At 45.5% G+C, this 25,430-nt stretch overlaps 1 protein-coding gene across 11 annotated transcripts in view; it reads left to right on the forward strand.

Annotated features, from left to right (window-relative positions):
* The window catches only part of TACC1 (transforming acidic coiled-coil containing protein 1), a 108,363-nt gene that overhangs the window by 16,290 nt on the left and 66,643 nt on the right, over nucleotides 1–25,430 (forward strand). The window contains exon 1 of one of the 11 annotated variants that reach the window (XM_067022773.1): nucleotides 996–1,336. The exons of 6 other annotated variants lie outside the window; for them this stretch is intronic. In XM_067022773.1, the coding sequence (XP_066878874.1) occupies nucleotides 1,260–1,336 (77 nt within the window). In that variant the 5' untranslated portion in view covers nucleotides 996–1,259. Of the gene's footprint in view, nucleotides 1–995; nucleotides 1,337–25,430 lie in introns of those variants that run through there. 4 more of the 11 variants (XM_067022774.1, XM_067022775.1, XM_067022782.1 and 1 more) reach the window with 4 other exon arrangements.

Below are 25,430 nucleotides of genomic sequence, written 5' to 3' on the forward strand. Positions count from 1 at the left end.
TGAAGAGATCATTACAAAATAAGATTGGTAAGTGCTATGTTAGAGGAATTAACAAGTGCTATGGGAGCCGTAAGAAGGAAGGTGGTAACGTGTGTAGGATGAATGCATTTATCAACAATTATGAGTAGGTACTGGGTATGTGCTAGGCGTGTTGGGGGAACAGTGAAAATGAAACAATGAAATAAATTCCCTGTCTTCACGGAGTCTGCATTCTAGTGAAGGAAACAGGCAATGACAAAAAAAGTTGTAAGATCAGGATGCAGGATAGTGGTATGGAAGGGAGTTTGAGTTGTGTCTGGAAGGATAAATGGGTGTTAGGAGAAGAGAGCGTTCTTCTCCCCACAAAAACGAAACACTGGGGTGAAGGAGAGACGGCTGGAGGGGAGGGGAGTGGGGGGCGGTAGTGGATGAGAAACAGCGTGAAGTATTCTGAAAAGGGAGTTATGAGGTGCACGAGTAGGTGGATCACAGGTGTAACGGGAGGGACAAGGTGCGTTTCCCCCTCTCCCCCAAGACAGAGTTCGGAAGAGAATTCATTCATTGGTTGTCAGAACCGGAAGAGACATTTAAGAGGTAAAGAATGATCACACGCCGTTATTTTACAAATGAACAAAGCAAGACTCGGGGAGGGCGCAGTAACTTGTCCCAAGTCACCCGGCTAGTCGGGGACACGGCCAGGATTCCCCCAGTTTTCTGCACAGCTCCGCGGAGGCCTCTGTGCGGGACTCGCGGCCGGGGAAGGCCGCGCCGCGGGAAGGCAGCCCGGGTCAGGGATGCCGACACACACCGCCCCCTCCCGGGGCTTCTCCGCACGGCCGCCCCGCGGGCCTCCTCCCAGCCGCGCCCCTTCCAGCCTCGCGCCGGGACTCCCCGGGCGCCCGCCCGCGCGCCGGGCGGACAGGGAGGGCGACGGCCGCCGGGTCCCCAGCCCACTCCACCTGTCGCCCTCCGCCGCCCAGGGTCTCCCTGGCGCCGTGACCCGCGCGCCCAGCCTCCCCCGCGGGGTCCCCAGGAGGGGGTCACGGGCCGCCGCGCCGGCCGAGCCCTGCGATTGGCGGAAAAGTAGCAGCGTCTCCAGCAACGCCCTTTAGCCGGCTCTCCCGGCGGCCGGGACCCTGAGGCCGGGCTCCCCGGCACCCCCGCCCACCCGCGGCCCCACCCTTCCTCCTCCGCCCGCCGCCTCCTCCTGCGGGGGTCCCGGTCGGGCCGGCGCGCGGCAGAGCACGAGCGGGCGCAGCCGGGGCGCCGCGCTCCGAGCTATGGGAGGCGCCCACTCTCAGAGCCCGAGGGGCCGGGAGCCGGCCGCGGAGAGGCCCCCGAGACCCCGAGAGATCGCGTGAGTCCCAGAGCCCCCCGCCTCCCGCCCCCAGATCCCGGGGCCGCCGTTCGGGGCTTTGCATGCCGGCCGGGGATGGGAGCGCACGGCTCCCGTCCCACCAGGGCTGGGAAGGTGGGGCTCCCGCTGGCGCCCGCGGGGCGCAAGGGCACAGGGGTGGGCCTGGTGGGACATCCCGCCCCGAACCTCGCCCTGCAGTGCCCCGGGGGCGCTGGGCCACGACCCACGGAGACAGAATCGCGCCCAGGCGGGGCTGCTGACCCGCGTCCCTTCGCGGTGCGCGGGTGGGACATGGGGACCCCGAGGTTTTCCAGACTCGTCCAAGCAGGAAGACGCACGTGTCCCTAAAGGGCTCAGAAACTCTCCAGAGACAGATCTAGTTGCAGGGAGGAGTAGATATTAGAAGGGGACTCGAGTCTCCAAGATAACTCGGCTCGTGTTGGCCTTCGGGGTCCAGGAATTTGATGCAGTGCTCGCTGTTCGCAAAAACTCCCTCTCTTGTTTGCTCCGAGGGCTTCATGATGATCCCAGAGAAAGGGCTGTATTGTAGCAGCAGCAATTAGGCTTTTGTTCTGGGACAGCAACAACTGGGGACACCAAGTACTGAAATGCTCCGAAGGGACATTTTTAGAGAACGTGATTTAGAGCAAGTTGCACGGTTTGGAAGATGGCCTTGCTTCTTACCACGGAGAGAATGCGTCGATAACTATATATTTATTTGAGAACACAAACAATCTTTAAGCGTATAATTAAAAATGTTTGAAGGGTGTGCGTGTCTTGGAGGTGAGGTAATGTCCAGGAGTCCACACTCTATTTGAATTCAGCCAATGCCAAAGCTATTTAGTTTGAGAAAGATACACTTAGCCATCACATATAGGCAGCCTGGGCCATGGGAGGGCTTTTTTTGGATTATTTTTTCAAGGCAAAGTATCTTCTGGAATACCCAGATGATAGACGTGTTAGTTGTTCTTTCTGATGTTTACATATGATCAGTAATCTAAACGTAGTTCAGGCATCTTTTTTTTTTTTTTTTTTTTTTTTTGCGGTACGCGGGCCTCTCACTGCTGTGGCCTCTCCCGTTGCGGAGCACAGGCTCCGGACGCGCAGGCTCAGCGGCCATGGCTCACGGGCCCAGCTGCTCCGCGGCACGTGAGGTCCTCCCGGACCGGGGCACGAACCCGTGTCCCCTACATCGGCAGGCAGACTCTCAACCACTGCGCCACCAGGGAAGCCCCCAGGCATCTTATTAATCAAAGAATAGCTGAGAATTATTGAGCACGTAAAATGTGCCAAACCCTGTTCTAAACACTCTGTGTGTTATTTAATCCCCAAGAACACTGAGTTAGTTTCTATTATTGCCCTCATTTTATTGGTGAGGAAACTGAAGTAAAAGAGACGTGACTCGTCCAAGGTCACAGAGCTAAAACGTGGTGGACCCTTCTTGTCTGTCTCCAGAAATCCTGCTGCAGCCACTTCCCACAGGAGAGTTGGGACTGACTTAGGAACCAAACTGTTATCTCAGCTGGCAGAACACACCCCCATTTTCCCCTTGAATTCCTCCCGAATAAGGGAGAAATCTGAATTAGCAATGCTTATGCCTAATGAGCAAAAACTGCCAAAGTTGATTTAACTTTTTAAAAAGTTAAGAGGTGGTGTAACACTGAGATGAAGTTTCAAGTTTTGGGGGCAGATTGCCCTGGGTTGAATTCTAGGCTCTGCTCCTTGACAGCTGGAGCTCTTTTATCTCTTCCCCAACCTCTCTGGGTCTGTTTCCTTGTATGTAAAATGGGAATGAAGATAATGTCCACTTCACAGGCTGTTCTAAGGATGACATAAGATCATGTAGATATAAATAACGAGTTACAGTTTTATCTCTGAGCAGTAAGTTGTATTAGCCAAGGATGACAGTTGACTGTTTAATCTTTATGAGCACGTGGCTGGTGTGGCTCAAAAATAAATCCTTAAATCATCCTCTGAAAGGACGCTGAAGCAAGGAACTCAGGGCTTTCTGTGTAGGATTCAGTTGTCAGGGTGAGGACCTGACTCTTAATTGTCAAATTATCCTGTGCTTTGGCAGTAGGTAGAGGATCTCTCTCTCTCTCTCTCTCTCCAATGAGGTTCTGCATGTGCCTTCTATATTTAGCTAAACTTGCCTAAAGATAAACATGAAAGCCATCCTTGGTCTAAACCTGGGAATCCCGCCCAGGGATGCCCTATCCTACTGGAGTGAGTAAGTTGAGAAGGACGTAAACGCATGCAGGCTGTGTTGGGAGTTTTGGCCGCATCACAGTGTGCAGGCTTAATGAGTCAGCCCTACAAACCACTTGGTGCAGACCAGCTGAAAGACGAGAAATACGAGCTTCGATGCCTGTGATATATATACGTGAAAAGCAAAAAGCATGCTTTTAATCCAAATCCTGGCGCATTCACATGTACAGCCACAAGGGTCTCCACGGTCATTGTTAATGTCACCCGGCTGCAGATTTCCTGCCGGACACATGGCTGCCATGGATAACCCTGACCTCAAGGAAGTTCCCCTAACTCAGGCCATTGCATTTTCAAAATCTATTGTTCCTTTCTTAAAAAATAAAAGTAAATACATGAAAACCTCACAAACATTGCATGAACACTGGCATTTGTCTTTTGAGGGAGAATATTATGTTTCAGAATGTTCACAATTTATATTTCAGAATAACTTAATCAGGTATGAAAATTAACCAGACAAATCTGTCTTAACAGAGCTCTACTGCGAAATATAAACAGGTGTGGATGTGCATGAAGAGAAAGGTCTGATTTTAAGATAAAACACATTATTATTGAAAATTGTAGCTGTCTACCTTCCCCAAACCAGAGGAAACAAATGAGCCAGCCTTGGTAAAAGCTAGGGGGAAATTTCACTTCATTTATACAAAGAGGCTGCTCACGTGGTGAGTAAGAGCAAAAGCTGTGGAGTCAGGCCGACCTGGGCTGGAATTCCAGCAAGATAGCTCCCTAGCTTAGGTCAGGAAGCTTTGGAAAATAACCACTTAACTCTTCAGTTGGTCAGATATCTGCATCTTTTTTTTTTTTTTGCGGTACGCGGGCCTCCCACTGTTGTGGCCTCTCCCGTTGCGGAGCACAGGCTCCAGACGCGCAGGCTCAGCGGCCATGGCTCACGTGCCCAGACGCTCCGCGGCACGTGGGATCCTCCCGGACCGGGGCACGAACCCGTGTCCCCTGCATTGGCAGGCGGACTCCCAACCACTGCGCCACCAGGGAAGCCCAGATATCTGCATCTTTATGTCAATAATAATAATATCTACCTTATGAAATGGTGTGTATTATTAGTGCAGGGCCTGGTACCTAAGATGTGCTTGATACATGAGTTACCGGAATTCCCCTACATACAAACGAGTTCCATTCTGAGAGTGCGTTTGTAAATCCAATTTGTTCGTAAGTCCAACAAAGTTAGCCTAGGTACCCAACTAACACAATTGGCTATGTAGTACTGTACTGGAATAGGTTTATAATAGTCTCCACACAAATAATACATAAAAAGCAAGCACAAAAAATAAAGACAAGGGCTTCCCTGGTGGCGCAGTGGTTGAGAGTCCGCCTGCCGATGCAGGGGACGCGGCATTCATGAGAGAATGCTGGACTGCCTTCAGCTTGTGTGTGCTGCCCCCAGAAATTCTCTTACCCTGCCCTCCCCTCTACACCCTCTCCAGCCACACTTTTCACCCCAAGACATGAACCTGCTTGTGTGTCAGACACTCGGGCACTGAGTATCCAAAGAGGACCCAGATGTGGGGAGGAGCCTGGGAGGGGTGGGCAGGAGGCTGGAGTCACTGTGAAGGTCAGAGGTTCCAAGAGTTGAGCATCAGGGACCCACCTGATGGGGGACCCATAGCTCGGAGTCTTGAAGGATGAGTGAGTGGCCAGGCAAGGAGGCGACAGGGGAGGGCAGGCCAGGTGAGGAAAGCATGGCAGACCATGGCCCAATGTGTCAGGATCCATCCTGTTTGGGCGATGGGGAGGGTTTGGGGTAGGGTGGGTGTGGCATGGACAGGGGATTGGGAAACAGGGAGTCTGGAGAGGTGAAGAAGAGCTGCGTGCTGGGGGCTCTGTGGCTGGCTGGGAGTTTGGACTTAATTCCAAGAACCATAGATGAGGGTTTGCCAAGACCTGGACTGAACTGGGGAGAAGTATTCTCGCCGAGAGGCTCAACCACATGGTGGGGGTACCTATGATTCTCCTCAGCACCTCATCACCCACCCAGGCATCACATCCAGGGCGCTAGATTTTCCTTTTTCAACCTCTTACTTCATCTTCATTTTTGTGTATTAGCAATTCAGTAACACATATAAACGTTTTCTTCTTTTCATTTTTCTTGTTTTCCACATTTTCTACAACAAGCACATTTTCCTCTGATAGTCATAACATACTTAAAAAAATAAAAAAGCCTGAAAATTTAGAAAACCCAGAAAACTGAAGAAAATAAACCACTCATAATCTCATCACCCAGAGATGACTGTTAATATGTTGGTACATTTTATTACAGTCTCTTTTTTTTTTTCCCCAGTAAATATAATTTTCAATAGTGGGGTTATACTATATGTGTTTTGCAGTCTGATTTTTTCACTTAACATTATAAACATTTCTCTGTATCATTATACTGAATTTTTAAAAGTCATCTTATTGCTTGCTGAGCAGTACACTATGTGCATATATTATAATTAATTTAAGTTTTCCCAAATGGTTGACATTTAGGTTGGGTGCTGTTTTTGATCATATAAGTAATACAGTTAATAAATATTCTTATAATTCTTTGTGCATCTCTGATTAATAATTAGAACACAGTCCTTGAAGTTTAATTATAGGGTCAAAAATGCAAGTATTTGAAAAGTTATATTTTGTTATATATTACTATAGATTGTCAGATTACTCTCCCCAAAATCATCCCAAATTATACTCCCCTCCTTAGCAGTACAGCATACTTTCCATATGCTCATAGCATCCTTCCCAAGCTAGGCACTATCATTTTCAATCTTTGCCAGTTTGGTAAGAGAAAAATGTGTCATCTTGGTTTGAGTTTTTAAATTCTTCGTCAGTGAGAGTGAACTTTTTCCCCTATGTTTAGTAGCCATTTGTAATGTTGTAATTTCTTATGTATTTCTCTTTGCCAGTCTTGTACTGAGGTACTAATTTTTCTACTTATTTGTGAGAATTCTTTATACGATGAAGCCAGCTACTTATTGAGCACTTACTACATGCTAGGCACATGTTAGCCTCTCACATGCATTAACTCATATGATTCTCAAAATAACCCTATAAGCTAGGTGCAGTTTTACATTTCCACTTTACACATGAAGAAACAGGTATAGAGAGGTTAATTAACTTGTCGCAGGTGTCTCAGCTGGAGTGACAAAATTGAAATTTAGGTGGCCTCCATCCAGAGACCTACATGCCTAGCCATTGTCTTATACAAATCTGCTAACCCTCGTCCTCCATTTTTGTTTTGTTTTGTTTTGAAGGGGAGGTATTTTTAAAAATTAACTTCTTAATTTAGAACAGTTTCAGATTTACAGAAAATTTCAGCAGATGTACAGACAGTCCTCATAGATTCCACAAGTAGTTTCCCGTATTATTAGCATCTTATATTAATATGGTACTTTTGCTACAGTTAATGAAACCATCATTGATATATTATTATTAACTAAGGTCCATACTTTTTTATTTTATTTTTATTTTTTATTTTTTTAACATCTTTATTGGAGTAGAATTGCTTTCCAATGGTGTGTTACTTTCTGCTTTATAACAAAGTGAATCAGTTATACATATACATATGTTCCGGTACTTTGTTTAGATTTCCTTAGTTTTTACCTGATACCCTTTTTCTGTTCCAGAACATATTACATTTAGTAGTCATGTTACTTTTTAATATAAATCAACCTATCACGTTTTCCTTTGGGGTTTCTTCCTCGGCCTTTGTGCATAGTAAGCTCTTCCCTGTCCCCAAATGAGATAACTCTTTTCTTCTATTTGTTTCATGATGTCCTTTTCTTTATAAGAAACCATTTACTCGATCTGAAATTTCTAGAATCACTAGTGTAAGATAAGACTAACTTTTTTTTTAAGGCTCTAACTTTTTTTTTCAAAATAGCTAACCAGTTACTCCAGTACTAGCATTATTAAATAATCCGTTTTCTTCCCACCAATTTGTAATACCTCTTTTTTGGCCGTGACATGCGGCTTTTGGGATCTTAGTTCCCCGACCAGGGGTTGAACCCGGGCCCACGGCACTGCACTGAAAGCACCAAGTCCTAAGGACTGGACCTCCAGGGAATTCCCTGTAATACCATTTTTTAAAATTCAGTGCTACAACCTGTCTTTTCTTCTGTTTAACCCTTGATGGTTTTTCTCTTTCTGTTCTCACTCATTCAGCAAATACGAATTGACTGCTTTCTTATGTTCAGGCACTGTGAATATCCTTTATTATTTCTGTGGGAATTTACAGGGGCAGAGGAAAGCATTTGTAAATGTATAAAATCTGAATATTCATTGATAGTGTTGGGGGCAGGACATTTGCCAGATAGTTGGATGAGGGGAGGTGACCTGTGAAAGGAGCTTGGGGAAAAAAAGGACATTCATAATTGAGCTTTCCTCGTAGGTTTTACACCACCCTAGGCCACTCTGTCATCCATCTGAAGGTTTCATTTTAAACAATGTAGCTTCCTGTGCAGAAACAGCTGTGCCTTCAAGTGTTCTCAGGTCATCTGCATGCTTTCTCAGGCTCACATTTTTCATGTACAGTCTAGACTTTATTTTTCGCAGTAACATGATATAAAGTCCTACAGATTTATATAAGGAATGAAGGATTTATATAAGGATAAACCACCTCTGCTTCTCCTGATCTTCCACCTCTTGTGTCTGTGGAGACGTGGGAACCTTGGAAAGTGCGAGAATCCCTCACTTTGACATTCCTTCAGTCTCAGGATTCTTACTGTGCAGGACACTTTGGATATCGTTTTTTGTGGGGTTTTTTTGCCTGTACCTAGTACAAGTTCGCCTTAGCCAATCTTATGGTATGTCTGCTGTGAACGTTATGAATAACAGTTGTAGGCAAAAGAAACTATATTTGGCTTACTTACATTTAGGGGTATTCCGTGGCAACTTTAGAGTCATATCTATATTTTGGAGGCAGGATAGTTCTGTTTTTAATATAACCCATACATCTGTCTCACACTACATGTCCCCATAAAAGCCTGACAGCATATCATTGGTCAGGATGACAGCTCCCAGGAATCTGGCAAAGACCCTTCACTTTAGAGCAATAGCTCTGAAAACTTCATTGGGTCAGAGATCCTGTGATAACATAAAACTTTTATAGACTTTTTCCAAATGAAAATATACATACACACAGTACAGAAAAGTTACGAGAGTCAGAGATCCTGGGACATAGGCATTAGCTCGTTTAATCCTTTCATGGCCCCTATAAAGGTAGGTGTTAATAGCTCCATTTTACAGATGAGTAAACTGAGGCCTGGAAAAGTTGAGAAACTAAGGCTGCAGAGCTAGTAAATGGTCGAGCAGGGATTCAAGTGAACCTGGCTGAGGGAAAACAATTACTGGTCATGTCCAGAGTGGGTCAGGCACAGAGCAACTTATTAACCAGCAGAGGCTTCTGTTTATCTGCCAAAAAATAAGTTTTTATGGCTCCCTCCCTACTGATAGCACAGTTTCAGGAAAGTAAACATTTGAGAAAAGAAAACGGTTGAAAAACACAGCCCATTCTGTAGACAAATACCCATACACTATGTTGCCTTTACACAGAGCAGACAGGATGCCTCTCCCGGGTTTCTTTGCTGAATTATTTTCGTCTGTGAGTCTTGTTTTCCTAACAACTGCAAAATGTTATGTTTCCATGGCTACCTCAAGAGTGTTCTTAAATAGGGGTTTGAGAAAGCAAACCTAGGAAGGCTTGGGCAAGACATAATGGTAGGAAGAGGCCATGTTTTACCTGCCAGGCATCACCCTCTCAGCATTTCTGTGAGTCCAGTGGTGCCTCCTTTGCCTTTTAAAACCTGTGATCCACTGGTTCCACCACGTGTGAAGCCATGGTGCCTGTGACGTGTCCAGTGGCCTGGAGTGATGGCGTCTGGGAACACAACTCAAGTTCGGAATAACATGGGCCACCTTTACAGTTGATACCTGAAGTGCGGGTTGGCAGGCTCCATTGAGGACAAGAGTAGAACTGAGAGATGCGCCCACGTTTCAGGAGCGGCTGTTGCTGGCGGGGCGGAGACAGAGGTGTCTGCAGTGGACCTCTTTCACCTGTCGTCCGCCTCCGTCCCGCTTCTGGCCGAGTAGAGGGTGCTGTTCTCCAGTCTTCCCACAAGGGGGCGCCAGCCACCATCTGCTTCGTTTCTGGCCTTGGTTGGCCTGGGGTGACCAGGACGGTCTTCAGCCCACTCCTTTGCTGGGTGGCAGAAAACGAAAGAGTCTTCGGATGCTAACTTACAGTGCACGTAAGAGGAAAGGAAACAGATTCGGGGGCGAGGGAGGATGAGGCCGAGGGTTTTGGTATTTCCATTTCCTTTTGCTGGCTGGGATCCTGCGTCCCCGGGGTGTCTTGTTTCCCTTCACTCCGAATCGTGTGGCTATTTTTTGTGGCTTCTGAGGAGTTGGACGTCTTCCCCCCTCCTTTGCGTTGTTCACTGGTGTTTGCTGGTTGAACTGCAGTATAAACACCCAGGGCTGGACGCAGAGGGGGCTCACTGTGACCTTCTGACTGATAGAAGTACAAAGCTGGAAGAAAGTCTCTTCAAAAACATTTGCGGGGGCTTCCCTGGTGGCGCAGTGGTTGAGAATCCGCCTGCCGACGTAGGAGACACGGGTTCGTGCCCTGGTCCGGGAAGATCCCACATGCCGCGGAGCAACTAAGCCCGTGAGCCATGGCCGCTAGGCCTGCGCGTCCGGAGCCTGTGCTCCGCAACGGGAGAGGCCACAACAGTGAGAGGCCCGCATACCGCAAAAAAAAAAAAAAAAAAAAAAAAAAAAAAACATTTGCGGGTTGAAGGTGTGACAGAAGTTTCTGTTGCCCCCTGGTGGCCGCTGTTCAGTACTTCATCCACAGAGAGAAAGGAGGAGCCCCACATCCACGCCCTCGCCGGCCGCTGGGTCTCGCGTGACAAGACCGGGATATCGCCGCGCCCGAGGAGTCTTCTGCAGACACCAAGACCAGACAGCTCTAGTGCTTGACTGGCTCCTCCGACATCCCTTTTTCTCAGTTTCTGTTGCCCTAGGGCCACAGTTTTAAATTCCTCAGTTCAAGGTCTTTTTCTTTTTTCTTCTTTTTTTTTTTTTTTTCGTTTTTTTTTTGAGGTACGCGGGCCTCTCACTGTTGCGGCCTCTCCCGTTGCGGAGCACAGGCTCCGGACGCGCAGGCGCAGCGGCCACGGCTCACGGGCCCAGCCGCTCCGCGGCACGAGGGATCCTCCTGGACCGGGGCACGAACCAGCGTCCCCTGCATCGGCAGGCGGACTCTCAACCACTGCGCCGCCAGGGAAGCCCAAGGGGAAGTTTTAACAGAAAAAAAAAGGAAGGAAAAGAGATGACTTTTCTCCACAGGGGCTAACTTCCCTGAGAAATTTGACGTGAGTAAGAAATAAAGGGACTATGTTTCATTTACAGATGGAATTTCTTTTTTTTTTTTTTTTGTGGTACGCGGGCCTCTCGCTGTCGTGGCCTCTCCCGCTGCGGAGCACAGGCTCCGGACGCGCAGGCTCAGCGGCCACGGCTCACGGGCCCAGCCGCTCCGCGGCACGTGGGATCTTCCCGGACCGGGGCACGAACCCGTGTGCCCTGCAAAGGCAGGCGGACTCTCAACCACTGCGCCACCAGGGAAGCCCAAGGCCTTTTTCTTTTAAGTAAAAGTTGTTTTTATGTCCCTGATAATAGTATACTTTGTTTGGTTGATTCCATACCCCTGTTTGAATGGTCAGTGGGGCTGGGGAGGGTCTTGTGTTTGGGACTGAAAATGCTTGAAGGGTATGTGTGTGTGTGTGTGAGGTGTGTGTGTGACTGTGTAGAAGGTGTGTGTATGTATATGTGGGTGTGTAACTGTATGTGGTGTGATTATGTGTGGGAGGTGTGTGTATGTGTACATGGGTGTGTGTGTGTGACTGTGTATGCATGTGTGTGGTACGTATGACTTTATGTGGGAGGTATGAGTGTGTATATGTGGTGTGTACGTGTGACTGTGGGGTTTGTGTGTGACTGTGTGTGGGTGTGTATGTATATGTGGGGGGTGTGACTGTGAATGTGTATGTATATGTGGTGTGGGTGTGTGACTGTGTGTGGGTGTGTGGGTGTGTATGTATATGTGGTGTGTGTGTGTGTGTGTGTGAGAGACTGTGTGTGGCTGTGTATGTATGTGTGGGGGGTGTGTATGTGAGACTGTGTGGGTGTGTATGTATATGTGGGGGCGTGTGTGAGTGTGAAGGAACCCCGGTGCTGCCAGCCCCAACTTGCCCGTAAGTCCTTCGTCACAAAGCAGTGACATTTCACGCACAGAGACGTCAGGAGACTGGTTTCCCCGCTGGGCTGAAGAGCTGTCTCGTGTGTCTGGTACAGAGTGTGAATACTCTCTACTGAGAGCATCAAATCCCAGGTTCTCCGCCTTCTTTACAAAGCACGGAAGGTTTTTGACGTTTCCTTGTTTATCCGCGTGAAACCATCTCCCAGGGAGCAGCGGAGCCCTCGCCTTCTGGGTCATCTGGAAGGGAGCCGGGCCTGGGGCTCCAGTTTCTCCTTCGCATCAGTGCCATCGCCACCCTCGGGTCGCCCCTCCTCTCTCCCTCTCCCCGCACATCTTCCCTTGCGTGTTTGAAAACCCTCTATGGAAGCTGAATCACGTCGCTTCCTTTTTTGGTCATCCTGGAGCTTTCCTCCACTTGCATCACTCAGATGTGTGAAACAAATCAGTTCCTCGCGTTCTGTTTTGTATGTTCAGAGTTCAGAGAGAATACGCAGTGCCCTGGGCGTAGGGTGCCCCGCTGAACCGCTCCGTAGATGTTCTTGCACAAGTCATTTAATTAAAGGGTGGGTGCTGAGATGAAACCATTCCGAATCTCTTGAGAACAAAAATAAAATCAACATCTAAAGGGAGAAGAGAAAGAAAGATCCCAGCACAAGGACAAGTTAATATCTCTTGAGTTGGGGAATTTCTGTGCCTTTGGCCCTTGATGGTGTGTGTTGTCGGGGGAGAGAGTTCTGGGAACATCTGAGGCTGCGTTTTCCCCGACAGATGTACCGGGAGCCCTGGAATGAGGCTGAGGAATGTTGCCACACAATCTGCACGTATCCATCCGGGCATCGGCCAGCCTGGGAAATGTGTCTGCCAGCTGTCTCTGCTGGATGCTCACCGGGTGCCTCAAATAGAGGGATTAGGGAACCAAAAGGCCAGTGGTGGCTGATCCCAGTGCAGGGTCACATTGCTGCATGTCCTGTCCCCTGATACCGGCTGAAGCGGGCTCATCCTGTCCCCAGGGACGCCTCCTGGTGGTCCCTCCCACAGGTGGCCCCTCTGGGCAGTTTGGCATGCCTCTCTCCCTTTGGAATGCTGCTGAAGGGCACCAGATTAGCTGCAGGAAGTAGGAGGGGTAGTGTTGGAAGAGTTGAGAGAGGTTGTCAGGAGACATGAATCATCGACGGCCTTGGGTCCCGCACCCTTGGCTGAGCCGCGCTGTGCGGGGCTTGCGTGCGGGGCTGGCGGTGTGTGCTGGGTATGGTGTGTGTCATGCTGAGTCAGACCTGAGTGACTTTCCCACCCCTGCACCAGGAGCAGGGGGGTCCAAACCACAGGCCCCGAGAGTGAGGGGGGCAATGTGGATTGTGGCTCAAAGAAGGGGACCGATGTTGGTCGGACGAGAATCAGCAGTCCCCTGTGCAGCGGTAATTCGGCTGTTCTGAGTTAGGTGAGTTTTGTTCCGGTAATTCAGAATCTTTTCTTAAAATTTTTTTTATTGGAGTAGAGTTGATTTTCAATGTTGTGTTAGTTTCTGCTGTACAGCAGCGTGAATCAGTTATACGTACACACATATCCACTCTTTTTTAGATTCTTCTCCCAGATAGGCCACTACAGAGTATTGAGAAGAGTTCCCTGTACTATACAGTAGATTCTTATTAGTAGCTACAGAATCTTTTGGAGGAAAGGAAATGGTAAATGATATTCAGTCCACAAATGCAGTTTTGAGGAGGAAATAATGAACCTGCTATTGATCAAAAAGCTTTTCGTCTCCGGTTTAGAGGTTAGAGGCACATTTTCTGTATAGAAAGTGAGGTTCTACGGTGGGACTGAAATCCCAGTGATTTAAGGCATTTCAGCATCTATCCACAGTGGTCATCACCCGGACGGCCCGTGCCCAGAGTTTCTGATTCCATACGTCCAGGGTGGGGATCGGGAATTTGCATTTCTAATTCTCAGGTTATGCTGATACCGCTGGGCCAGGGACCCTACATTTACCGATTTGAGGCAAAGGACTGAAACATTCCATTTACCAAAAAAGAAAGAAAGAAGGAAAGAAAGGGAGAAAGGTGGGGAGGGCGGGAAGGAAGGAAGTCCTCCAGTGTTTCAGTAAATACATTACCAGATATTCAGACTTCATTAGTAATCAGATGTGTTAGGTGAAACCAACAGTGGCATAGGATTCCTACCCACTTGCCAAAGTTTTAGAAGATTGACTGACTCGGTGTTGGTTAGGATTTAGGGAAGATGCTGTCTCCTGTGCTGCCATTTAAAACTGTGAATTAGTACAGCCTTTCTGGAGGGCAGTCTGGCTACGTGCCTCCAGGCACAAAATGTGCTCCAGGGTTTTAACTCTAGGAGATAATCCTGTACGTGTGAGAAGATGCTTGTATAGGGTTATTCATCCCGGTTTCGTTTATAATGAGGAACAATGAACCCCCTAAATATCCCTCCACGGGGAGCAAATTATGTAAACCATGGAGACACACAAAGGCTTGTTATGCAGCTGAGAGGAGCTAAGAACACGGGCTCTGCAGGGGTCAGGAAGGGTCTTGACTCCACAGCCTGGTTCCCACTCCCTCCCCCGGGGAGCAGAGCTTATAATGAAAACAGGAGAAGTTGAGAATGAGCCCTGGCCTCTAAATGAGGACAATACGTATATTTAAATCTCATTTGTTTAAAAGTATCTATCTGTCCATCTGTTTATCTGTCTGTCTGTCTACCCGTGCTCATAAGTACGTGCTTGTGTGTATGTAACAGGGCGATTTGGGAGGTTTTTGTCTATCCATTCAGTCACCAAATATTATGGAGCAGACAGAACAAGACAGACAAGATACTTTGTGTTCACAGAGCACACTTCTAGTCAGGAAAGACAGATACTAAGTGGAAAAATAGAAATAATTTCTTTCCAGGTGTAAAAAGTGCTTTGAACAAAAGATAAAAACAGAGTGGATTGTTCACCAACATTTTAACAGTTGCTTGTTTAGCAAAACCACGACTCTGGGTAAGTTTTCCTTTCTTCTTTGTACTTTTCTGTGCCATCCAAAATTCACTGTTTCAAAGACCGCGCGCGATCCTTGACGTTCGAGGAGTCTCACCTCACTCCCTTGGCTTAAGTCACGCTTGCTGCCAGGCTGCTGTCTGCTCAGTTCTCAGCCTCCTCCCTCAAGCCTCAGCTAGTCACTTCCTCAGAGCGGCCTCCCGGGCTCCCTGATTCATCACCTCCACGCGTCCTCCCCTCCCCACCCTCCCTGGCCTTCCTAGGAGCCCCTGCACTTTTCTTATACGTCCGTCATTCATGACGGCTTGTAAGTTACATATTTTCTTTGCTTACTAAACTCACCAATATGCAGGCTCCGTGAGGGCAAGAACGGGGTCTGTCTTGTCATTTGGGAAATGTGTGGGATGACTGAATGAAAGAATTCTTACCGAACTCGGGTTCTGCTGCTTGCCACTCAAACGAGGCAAGTGTCAGTAGAAGGGAAAGGTGCTTTAGTCAGAAAAGCCAGCAATCTGGGGAGAAGGTGGACTTGTGTCCTGAGACCAGCTCCAACGAGTCTGCTCAGCCATGACAGTTTTTGAAGGGGGGAAAAAAGGGGAAGAATCTCAGTGAATCATCAAGGCAGGAGGTTGGATTCTGCATCATTCTCTGTTGTGTTGCAGACTGGCTGACTCTTTCTTCAGATGTTATCTTGCCCAAGTGATCTGCGTGCAGAATTGCTAAGGGGGCTGTGGCGGAGTAGAGAGCTAGTCATTTTAACTGCTTAATTCTTCATTTTTACTGCTTTTTATCTAGGAAAAGAATCAACACGTTAGACGAGTCATGGTGTGCATTCAGAAGAGCCTTAAGTCAGGAGTTAACGTTAAATTGCCAGCGATCTCATTCCTATAATTAGGTTCTTTTAAAGTTAGAGGGGAACAGAAATAGGCAAACAGGAAAGGGGCAAAAGAGCTGCTTTCAGAATGAGCATGTGTATTATTTTGCCTTAAACAATAAAGGTATTTATTTAAAATACTTTTAAAAACAAAGCACAGGGCTTCCCTGGTGGCGCAGTGGTTGGGAGTCCGCCTGCCGATGCAGGGGACGCGGGTTCGTGCCCTGGTCGGGGAGGATCCCACATGCCGCGGAGCGGCTGGTCCCGTGGGGCCGTGGCCGCTGGGCCTGCGCGTCCGGAGCCTGTGCTCCGCAGCCGGAGAGGCCACAGCAGTGAGAGGCCCGCGTACCACCAAAAAAAAAAAAAAAAAAAACAAAGCACAATATTATTTGTATATGGAAGAATCCTTTTCTTGATTAAACAGTTCATGTTGCCTTCTTAAATGAGGTGAATTTGGGGAGGGATTTTGTATCTCTGTTACACATACCAGCTGTGCATATTATTGGGGAGGAATACATTTCCCTCTACCCTTCTAGATTCTTCTGGCTGGTCTAGGAATTAACTGGACATAGGACAGATTAACAGGAGAAAATCAAACAAAAATTGAATAACATTTGTACATGGGAGAGACCCAGGAGAACCGAGTAACTCCCCCAAATGGCAGAAACCCTCACCTTATATACCATCTTCAGCTGAAGACAAAAGAGGATGCTGGGGGTAGTGTCTGGGACTTCGAAGGGATGGAAGGAAATTCACATGAAGATGGAAAAGCAAATGTTTGGTACGCAACTGTTTGCTGGGCCCTGCATAGACAATGGGACCCAGCGTGGGCTCTGTTCTCTAGGTCCTGCGCCCACCGCACTGAGCCCATACTCTCTGCAGACGTCTCTGGTGACAGCTCTATCCCAGGAACAGGCCCTCTAGCTGAATTTTTTTATTCAGTTGGAAGAAGGTCAGAATTTCTTCCTGAGTTTTGGTGCCTTGATTGTTTTCACCTTGATATAATCCACATGCCAAAAAGACGTTTGGAGGTGGCGAAGTTTGCTTCCCTATAATACCCTTCAGAGTTGAGGAGAAAGCCTAGAATTCAGACGTTCCACCCGAGAGGACTGAGTCCTAGTCATGCATGCTCCTCAGGAAATCCTTAATGCAGAGACTCAGCTGCGTGTCTGGAAGCAGGATATTGGGCCCAGGGATTCTTTTTTTTTTTTTTTTTTTTTTTTTTTTTTTTTTTGCGGTATGCGGGCCTCTCACTGTTGTGGCCTCTCCCGTTGCGGAGCACAGGCTCCGGATGCGCAGGCCTAGCGGCCACGGCTCACGGGCCCAACCGCTCCGCGGCACGTGGGATCTTCCCGGACCGGGGCACGAACCCGCGTCCCCTGCATCGGCAGGCAGACTCCCAACCACTGCGCCACCAGGGAAGCCCCTGGGCCCAGGGATCTTTGACAAAGGGCCTTTCCAGCTAAAAATTCCTGTGTTTCTGTGAGATCTGGGGTGGAGGCTTAAGCTTGGAGGCAATGACTTATTAGTTCAGAAAAGAATTGAGAACAAATACATTCTACTCAGTAGCTAGCTATGCCTTGGCCAAAGGAAATAGAAAATACATATGATATTCCTATATCATATGTGCTAAGGTGTCGAAAAGAGCAGTAAGGATAACCTTGCTTATGCTAGCTCTGTAAGATAATAATCACAGAATATCTTGGGAATTCCCTGGCAGTCCAGTGGTTAGGACTCTGTGCTTTCACTGCCGAGGGCCTGGGTTCAGTCCCTGGTCGGGGAACTGATATCCCACAAGCCGCGTGGTGTGACCTATATATATGTGTATATATGTGTGTGTGTGTGTGTGTGTGTGTGTGTGTATCGACTAATTTTGAGTCCGTAAGAAAACAGTTTCCAAGAAAATACTTTTTGGGTGAGTGCTGGAAATTGTCACTAACACCAGTTAGTGTTCCAGCCAAAGGACAACAATAGTTAATTCATTTATAGAGTGTTGGTCAGTTATTATTTTAGCCTTTGAATTGGAAAAAAAGACTCATTTATTATATAGTTTTTCTGGATGTATAAAATCATATTATTTTCAAGGAAATCTCCCCAAAGAAGATAATACCCTCGTCCAATAACCAACCTTCCTTTCCCTCAATGTATCAGCATTTTCACTCACCCAGTTGAATTTACCATGAAGCTAATGAAGCTTAAACTTCAGGACCCCTCACTGTGCAGCCCTTCCTAGGTCTCCAGAGGGGCTCTGGCATTGTGTTCACAAGGTTCCTCTGTAATTCTCTCAAAGAGAGCTCCCCAAATTCTCAAGCTTCCTGCTGCACAGAATTGGGCCTGGCAGCCTGCTCCATGCCTTGTTCCCCCACTGAGCCCCAGCACGGTTCCCACTTTTTCCCAGATGGGAAGAAAGGCGCCTGGTAGTGCCATGTGTGTCATCAACATGGTGTCCTGGAAGAAACCACCCTAAAGGGAACCTTAGAAAACGATTCAACCCAGTAAACTGAAAAGTCAGATTGGCTTTATTCTGTGATCCAAGAATAAAACTGCATCCCATGGAGCCAGTAGGAAGGAGCTCCCCAGAGCTGCACAAAGCGAAAGGTTTTTATGGACAGAAGGGGCCGGAAAGGGGAACTAGCAAAGAGTGGATTGTTTCAGGCAAGGTCATCTCCCTTTGGGAGCCAGCAGGGGACTATGAGGTGTTTACCTCCCTAGGGCTGACCAGGGAATTCCAGACCGTCTGGTCAAGATCACATTCCTAGGAGGCGCTGACTCTGCAGTCACGTTAGGTATTAAGTCTCAGTTTGGTGCCGTGGGCTTAGCACAAGTGACTCCATTTGGGGCCTGTTGTCTCTTTTTGAACAATTCCCCCCTTTTGATCAGACTCAAGCTTGACTGAGAAACGTGATCCAAATTTAAGGTGTTGGCACCACTCCCAGCTACGGCTCTGAAGTTCTCAGTTTTTGTTGATCCTCTGTGTGGTATTCACAGGTCGTGACTTCAGGTTCACAATTTTTCAGCTGGTCATTTTCCTCATTCCTCTTCTGGCCTTCCAGTCTTAGGGAAATCATGTGCTTGGTGGTTAGCGGCTGCAGACAGGCATTTAAACTTTTTAAGAAAATTCAGGGACTTCCCTGGCGGTCCAGTGGTTAAGACTCCACACTTCCACTGCAGTGGTCACGGGTTCAATCCCTGGTCAGGGAACTAGGATCCCTTTTGCCACGTGGCGTGGCCAAGAAATTTGAAGAAAAAAAAAAGAAGAAGAAGAAAGAAAGAAAATACAGTGTGCCAGGATTATAATGATTGTTACAAGCAAGCTAATTCCCAGCGTTTGGAGTGCACTTTGGAGCCATGGTCCCCAAGATCCAAACCAATCAAAACCAAGTAAGTCAAAGAAGGACCCCACTGAAGGAGTCACCGTCTTAAGCCAAGTGGCTTGTTTGGTGATCTTCTGTAACTGAGTTTCAACTTCCCCAGAAGAGTTAATTCAGGTGCAGCAGGTGGTGTTGACCACAGAACAGACACTTCCTTGCTCCGCTAAAGGATAATCAGGGACTTTCCTATTACCAAGAACAACTTCAGCCAGAAAGTCTAAGGATTTTGGTTCGGCAGCTATCATCTTAGCAGTGGATTCTGCAATGTTTTCAAGAGTTGAGGAAAGGTTTCTGATCATAGCTTCATGTACATTTACTCCAAACCAGGGAAGTAGGGCACTGCCAAGGGAAGTGAATCCTAAATCATGAGAGACTCCTGTTAAGTCTTTTCTAACTGGACAAGGCAAATTCAGAGGAGTTGACCAATGATGTGTCTTTGTTTGTTGGTAAACAGTTCGGGGCACAGTTAGAGTACCTAAGAGGCATTGCCCGGCCATGCACCAGCCATCTAGGCATCCATAGGCCCCAGGAGAATGATAACCACCACAATCAAAGGTAAATCCTGCCAGAGCACAAACCACTTTCACTAAGGTGGTTAATGAGTTCATTCTCAGGAGTTGTTGCATTTGCCCATTCAAGCTAGGGGTTAGTCAGGTTTTGTAGTGCCTTCGGGAAGTAAATCTCCTACCCTGAAATTAAAAATTACTCTAAATTCCAGAGGTTACCTGTCTTAACAGTGGCCTGGGAGATATGGATGATGGCATTATCTTTCCAGGCCAATGTCACAGTAAAGGAAGGAAAATGAGAAGAAAGGGTTGCATGTTTAGTTAAAGTGTGAAGTCTTAATCCGGTGTCTTGGGAGGATGCAAGTCCTCAATGTCGGCTAAGTCTCTTCCTAGTCAGTTTGATTTTGAGGTCTCCAGCTGGTGTAGAGGACCAGATATCAGTGGAGACTTCTTCAACTGTGAGATATATACCTTTGGTTCAAGTCATCTGGATAGTGAAGAGGACCTGGTATAGTCCACTCCAGGGAGATTCAGGGGCAACCTTTGTTCTTAGTGATTCCAAATCAGAAGGGTGGGAGAAAATTGGACAACTTAGTTTGGAGAGTCGTAGCCAGCTATTTGAGGAAACTAGAAGAATTCAGGGCACAGTCAAGTTTACAGGTATATAACAAAACCTCAAAGACAATTAACAGGACTAGAATCTAATATCTATGAAGGTGCAAATATAATTTTTCTCTCTTCAATTACCCCATTTCTTTTTAACCAAAAATAATCACAATAAAACTAACTTGTTTCCATTAATCTTGGCCTGATTATTTACGTAAGTGCAGCAAGAATACCGATTGACCATATAAGCTCTTTTAAAGACTGCTTTGCTGGAACTTTTCATAAGCAATCTCAGATTGACCTCTTAAAAGCCTCTGAGGCCAGGAAGGCAAGCCAAGGACTTACCATTAGAGTTTACCTGCAATACCTATAGTTTGGGTGAATTCCTTTCTTCTCAAGGTCCCCCCAAATATCCTGAGGTTCCTGAGCCGTCAGGCAGTGACCTTTCTTACTCACCTAGAAGTAAGGCCTCCAGGAACCCTGTAAACAAGGTACCAGGCTGATTTTTCCAAGCAGTTTTTAAAGCTATACAGTTTAATATATGTGTGTGTGTGTGTGTGTGTGTATCTCCTCAGAGTTATGTCTGAATTTATACACATCTCTCTCAGATATAAGACTTGGTAATATAGTCAATGTTTCCAGTTTTGTCCTCTTACAAGGAGAACAGATTCTTATTGAACTTATGCAAATAATGAATTACATTGCCATGAAAAGAATACCCAAGATTTTCCAAATTCTGGAAGGATCAGGTAGGGAGAAAGAGTAAATGTTTCATCTTTGTTTACAAAGATATACTTTCCAAAATTGCTGTAAGTCATAGAGAGCTTAAGAGGAAAGATTTCCTTAAATCTGGAAAAACTAAACATTAAGGAAGCAGCAGTGCTTCAAACAAAAATATTATTAAAAATTATGATCATCCTCACTTCATTCAATCCCATGTAATTATACTTGTTCTGCTTGAATTCTGTTCAGTTTTAGGATCTTAGAGTTAATAGAAACCTGTACTTGTCAAAGTCCTTTCCCTGAATCACCTTGAACATGAAGTACTATTGTAGGAACACTTTTGCAAAAACATCTAAGACAAAACTCTATAAATCACAAAGACTTTAAAAATACCCATTGTTAAAGATCTGATAAGAGTTCATTTGATAAAGAAATGTAGTTATTTCTGTGATATACAACAGTCTAAGAGAATAACTAGAATTATGACTGATAACATTATACCACAACATATCAGATTTCCAGGAATTTCACAGTTTCTAGAACACTTACAAAATACACCTATACAAATACAACATCAAGAAGGCTTAGTATTACTTTCTTATTTGAAAATGCCCATGTAATTTAACATATCAAATAAGCCTAATTAGTTTAACATCTCCTTTTTTTTAAGGAGAGAGAGAACAAATCTTCTGAGATGTTCCAGGGGCCCTCTGGAAAATTTCGAAGTTGGTTCAAGGTCAAAAAAACTTTATTTAGAATTTAATTTTGGGGCATTTGCCAAAAACATCAAAGGTTTCAAAACACTTGGTCAAATAGGATCATTGGTGACTGTGAAACAATACTTAGTTATCCATTTAACCAAACTGACAATTGAAGACTTTGCAGGCAAATATAGAAATTTAAGTAGTTGTCACAGAAAATTATTTTGGCAAAACACAGAATGTTTGCTTTCTAGGCAGATTACTTAAAAGGTAAAGAAACTTTCACAACTGTTCTCAAAAACAGACCAAAAGTCTAAAAAAAATTAGTCTTTTTAACAGAGAGAAAACCAGTTCTCATTTTGCACCAAAATTCATTTCATTTTTTTTAACTTAAATTCATTCCAATATTAGCCATCTTGACCACACATAAAATTCCTTTACCAAGATTCCTTTTCCACAATCTGTCTACAGTTTTGTCCTATGTTTTTCCTCTTTCCCATTCTGAAATAACCAGTCTCACTGTAGGACAAACTTTCTCATCCTCAACAAAAATGCATCTCCATTCCTCATAACTTCTTTCATCAAAAATGCACATCCTGCTCTCCTTTCACACAGAGATGTTTCTTTTATTATTTCTAGTAGCTCTAATTTTAATATATATATTAGAATTTTTAGCTCTAAAAAAAACCTTAGCTTTTAGTGAAAATAAAGAGGTAAACAACTGTGAACTATGTTTATATTAGCATTCTATGGCTTGACAAATTTGTAAATACTTTTTATAATCTGTAGAAACAATTGCTTTCTCATAGTAAATTTTTCAGTGTAGCACAAAACATATATACTAATAAACCCTAATATCTTTAGTTCCTCTGTAAAAGGAAGCCCAAAATGGACAAACTTGTGTTCAGTAATTATTTAATCTTATTTGGAAATGATCTAGATATTTAATAACTATCTGTCATCTAATTTAACTTAGTGAAACTTTAAGGTTTCAGGTTACCAAAAAGATTTGGGGAAACTATTTCAAAAGTTCACATAAAAACTTTTATTCCACTGAATCTATTTAATTCACTTGTTCTCCATAATTATGTTTAGACTAACCACAAAAACTTCATAAGACGTTAGACAAAGTCAACCATCATCCCAAGCTATTTTTCTTGCTGACATATTTCATAACAGAGATAACATGAACTTCTTTGACCAATAAACCCAAGTAGGATAAAGTTGTATGTCGGCATTATTTTAATGCTGATAATTTTAAAGACATACCTATTTTAATTAATCCAAAAAACTTAAACTACCTTTTATTTACCAAAGATTATTGCAGATCATGTGAACTTGAAAAACATTTGGGTTAGCTTCTATTGTATTTCTGAGAGTTTTAAGAATCCTTTATACATACAAGTGCATAATTCTCTTCAAGCCAGTTAAGTAGGGCTCTTTTACAAATTAATTTAGTAATACCATCCGAAGGTGGAAAATACCGTGTATCTACAACACATGTACATAGACATACATACACATACAGACAGATGCAAACAGAGACCTTATAGCTTCTGTTTAAAAATCTAGCTATGAGGGCTTCCCTGGTGGCGCAGTGGTTGAGAGCCGGCCTGCAGATGCGGGGGACACGGGTTCGTGCCCCGGTCCGGGAAGATCCCACATGCCGCGGAGTGGCTGGGCCCGTGAGCCATGGCCGCTGAGCCTGCGCGTCCGGAGCCTGTGCTCCGCAACGGGAGAGGCCACAACAGTGTGACGGCCACGTACCGAAAAAAAAAAAAAAAAAAAAAAAAATCTAGCTATGAATCAGGTACCTATAAAAGACATTGGATCCAAATTACATTTCTAGCAGATGGAATAATCTAAGGTTGCCTGCTCAGATGGCTAAAGCTTTTTATTAATATTTATGGAGAAGACATTTAGGATTTTTCAGTTGCCTAAGTTTCAAAATAACCTTTACCCCTTTTGTTTTCCTTCTGATAAGAAGTACCTCCCTGAAATTGGTATTTTAAAGAGATGACCTAAATAAGAGTTCCTGGAGTCAAATTTCTGATTTTGCAAAGATATGTGAGATAAAGACAGTTGCTTTTAATTCCTCAAGGAATTGGGCTGCAACTTTAAATGACATCATAGGCTGGTCCACCCATAAATCCTTTTGAAAAGGCTTTAGAAGGTTTTTCTTTCCCTCTGGGTACATAGTTTTATTTTAGCTTAGGGAAGAAGGCCTAAAAAATATTTGTATCAGGCTCTGCAGTTTGGCCAGTTTCTGACCGTAGAGCTACTTTGTAATTGTCAGCCCGGACGAACAGTAAATACTTCTGGCAGTATTGACCAACCACTTGGACTCAGGAGGCATCTCCAAAGAGGGTACTGAAACTGAGCAGGACCCTGTGAGGCTCTTGGGCAAGGAAGCCTTTCTGTGTCCCCTGTTTCTTGTTTGTAGAAAATAGACTCCAGCCCCCATAACCTTCCCTGAATTCCAAAGGGCAGGTTCGAGCAGTTCTTAGTCAGGGAAGGGAGGGGATGCAGAGACAAGGGAGGAGACCACCTAAGGCCAGATTAAAGGAGTGCAGGCCGTGCACACACCCGGATCCTTATCAGCCTCCCTGCCCTTGAACCATTGCCATAAAACTCACCAGATCCTCTCGGGTTGGGACACACAATTTTTGAGGCATGAGCCCACTCTGTCCCCCTTTGCCTGGCAGAGCAGTAAAGCTATTCTTTTCTACTTCACCCCAAACTTTGTCTCCAAGATTCAGTTGAGCACCGGTGCACAAAGGCCGAGTAGAAAAGATATTTTATTTTCCACTCTCTACCGGGTACTAGAGACAGATCTGGAAGAGCTGGCTCTGATAAGAATTCTCACCTTTAGGTGGTTTCTGCCACTTTCTCCAGGATCCCATCTATAGGTTCCACGTGGAGTTTATATAGAGAGTGTAGCACCGGTATCTACCAGAATTTGGCCAGGTTTCTCATTAATTTTAATTTTAGTTCTCCTTGGCTGTTTAAGTGGTTTACCAGAAAATTCTTCAGAGACTCATCAACTCTGGGAAGGGCCCATAAGAGGGTCCTCCTTTGAGAGTAGTAGATATGGGGGTGTCTGCATGGCCACTAAATTGGTGGACTTTTGTTTATGGTGTTGTGGTCTCTTCAGAATGGAAAGACTTTCAGACAGAGGATTACTAGAAAAAAGTAAGTGCTGCAAGGAGAATGGAGGGGAGGAGTAGGAGTTATGTCGGTCTCACACTTTTGTTTCAGGTACATCTTGTGTTTAGCTTTCCATTATCTGTTTTGCAATGAATCTTTCCATGGAGCTATTTTGGAATTTTGAAGCCTTTCTGAGGCTTCTGCATGCTAATTAAAATAGGTATCCCATTCTGTTTTTGATTTGGGAGGCTTTGCTTTTAAGTGCACTTCTTAAATGATCTTATCTACTTGGAACTTTTGTCATAGTGGTCATTGTAATTCTAGGTTGTCTTTAGTAAGATTTTGCCATTTTTGTAGATGTTTATAGCTTCCAAAGCCATAGTTCTTAGACATAAAATAAGCAGCTGTGCTGAAACGTAACACGCTTGACTCTTTGGAGCTTAAAGATCCCATTCCTTTTTTGTTGTTTCTTCGTTTTGCTAAGCCTTTGGGTCCCTTCGAGCCACACTAATAATTAAAAGGGTTGTGCTGCTGGGTTGGGGATTGTGCAGGGTTTTACAGTGTACCTCATTGCTTGGAAACTTTCTTGAGGTTGGTAGGTGACCTAGTGTCAATCTAAGCTGTCTGTGACCACCTTATCCTAACACAGAGTCTTTGA

The sequence above is a fragment of the Kogia breviceps genome, chromosome 20 (genome assembly GCF_026419965.1).
Source record: "Kogia breviceps isolate mKogBre1 chromosome 20, mKogBre1 haplotype 1, whole genome shotgun sequence".
In the NCBI taxonomy this organism is placed as follows: domain Eukaryota; kingdom Metazoa; phylum Chordata; class Mammalia; order Artiodactyla; family Physeteridae; genus Kogia; species Kogia breviceps.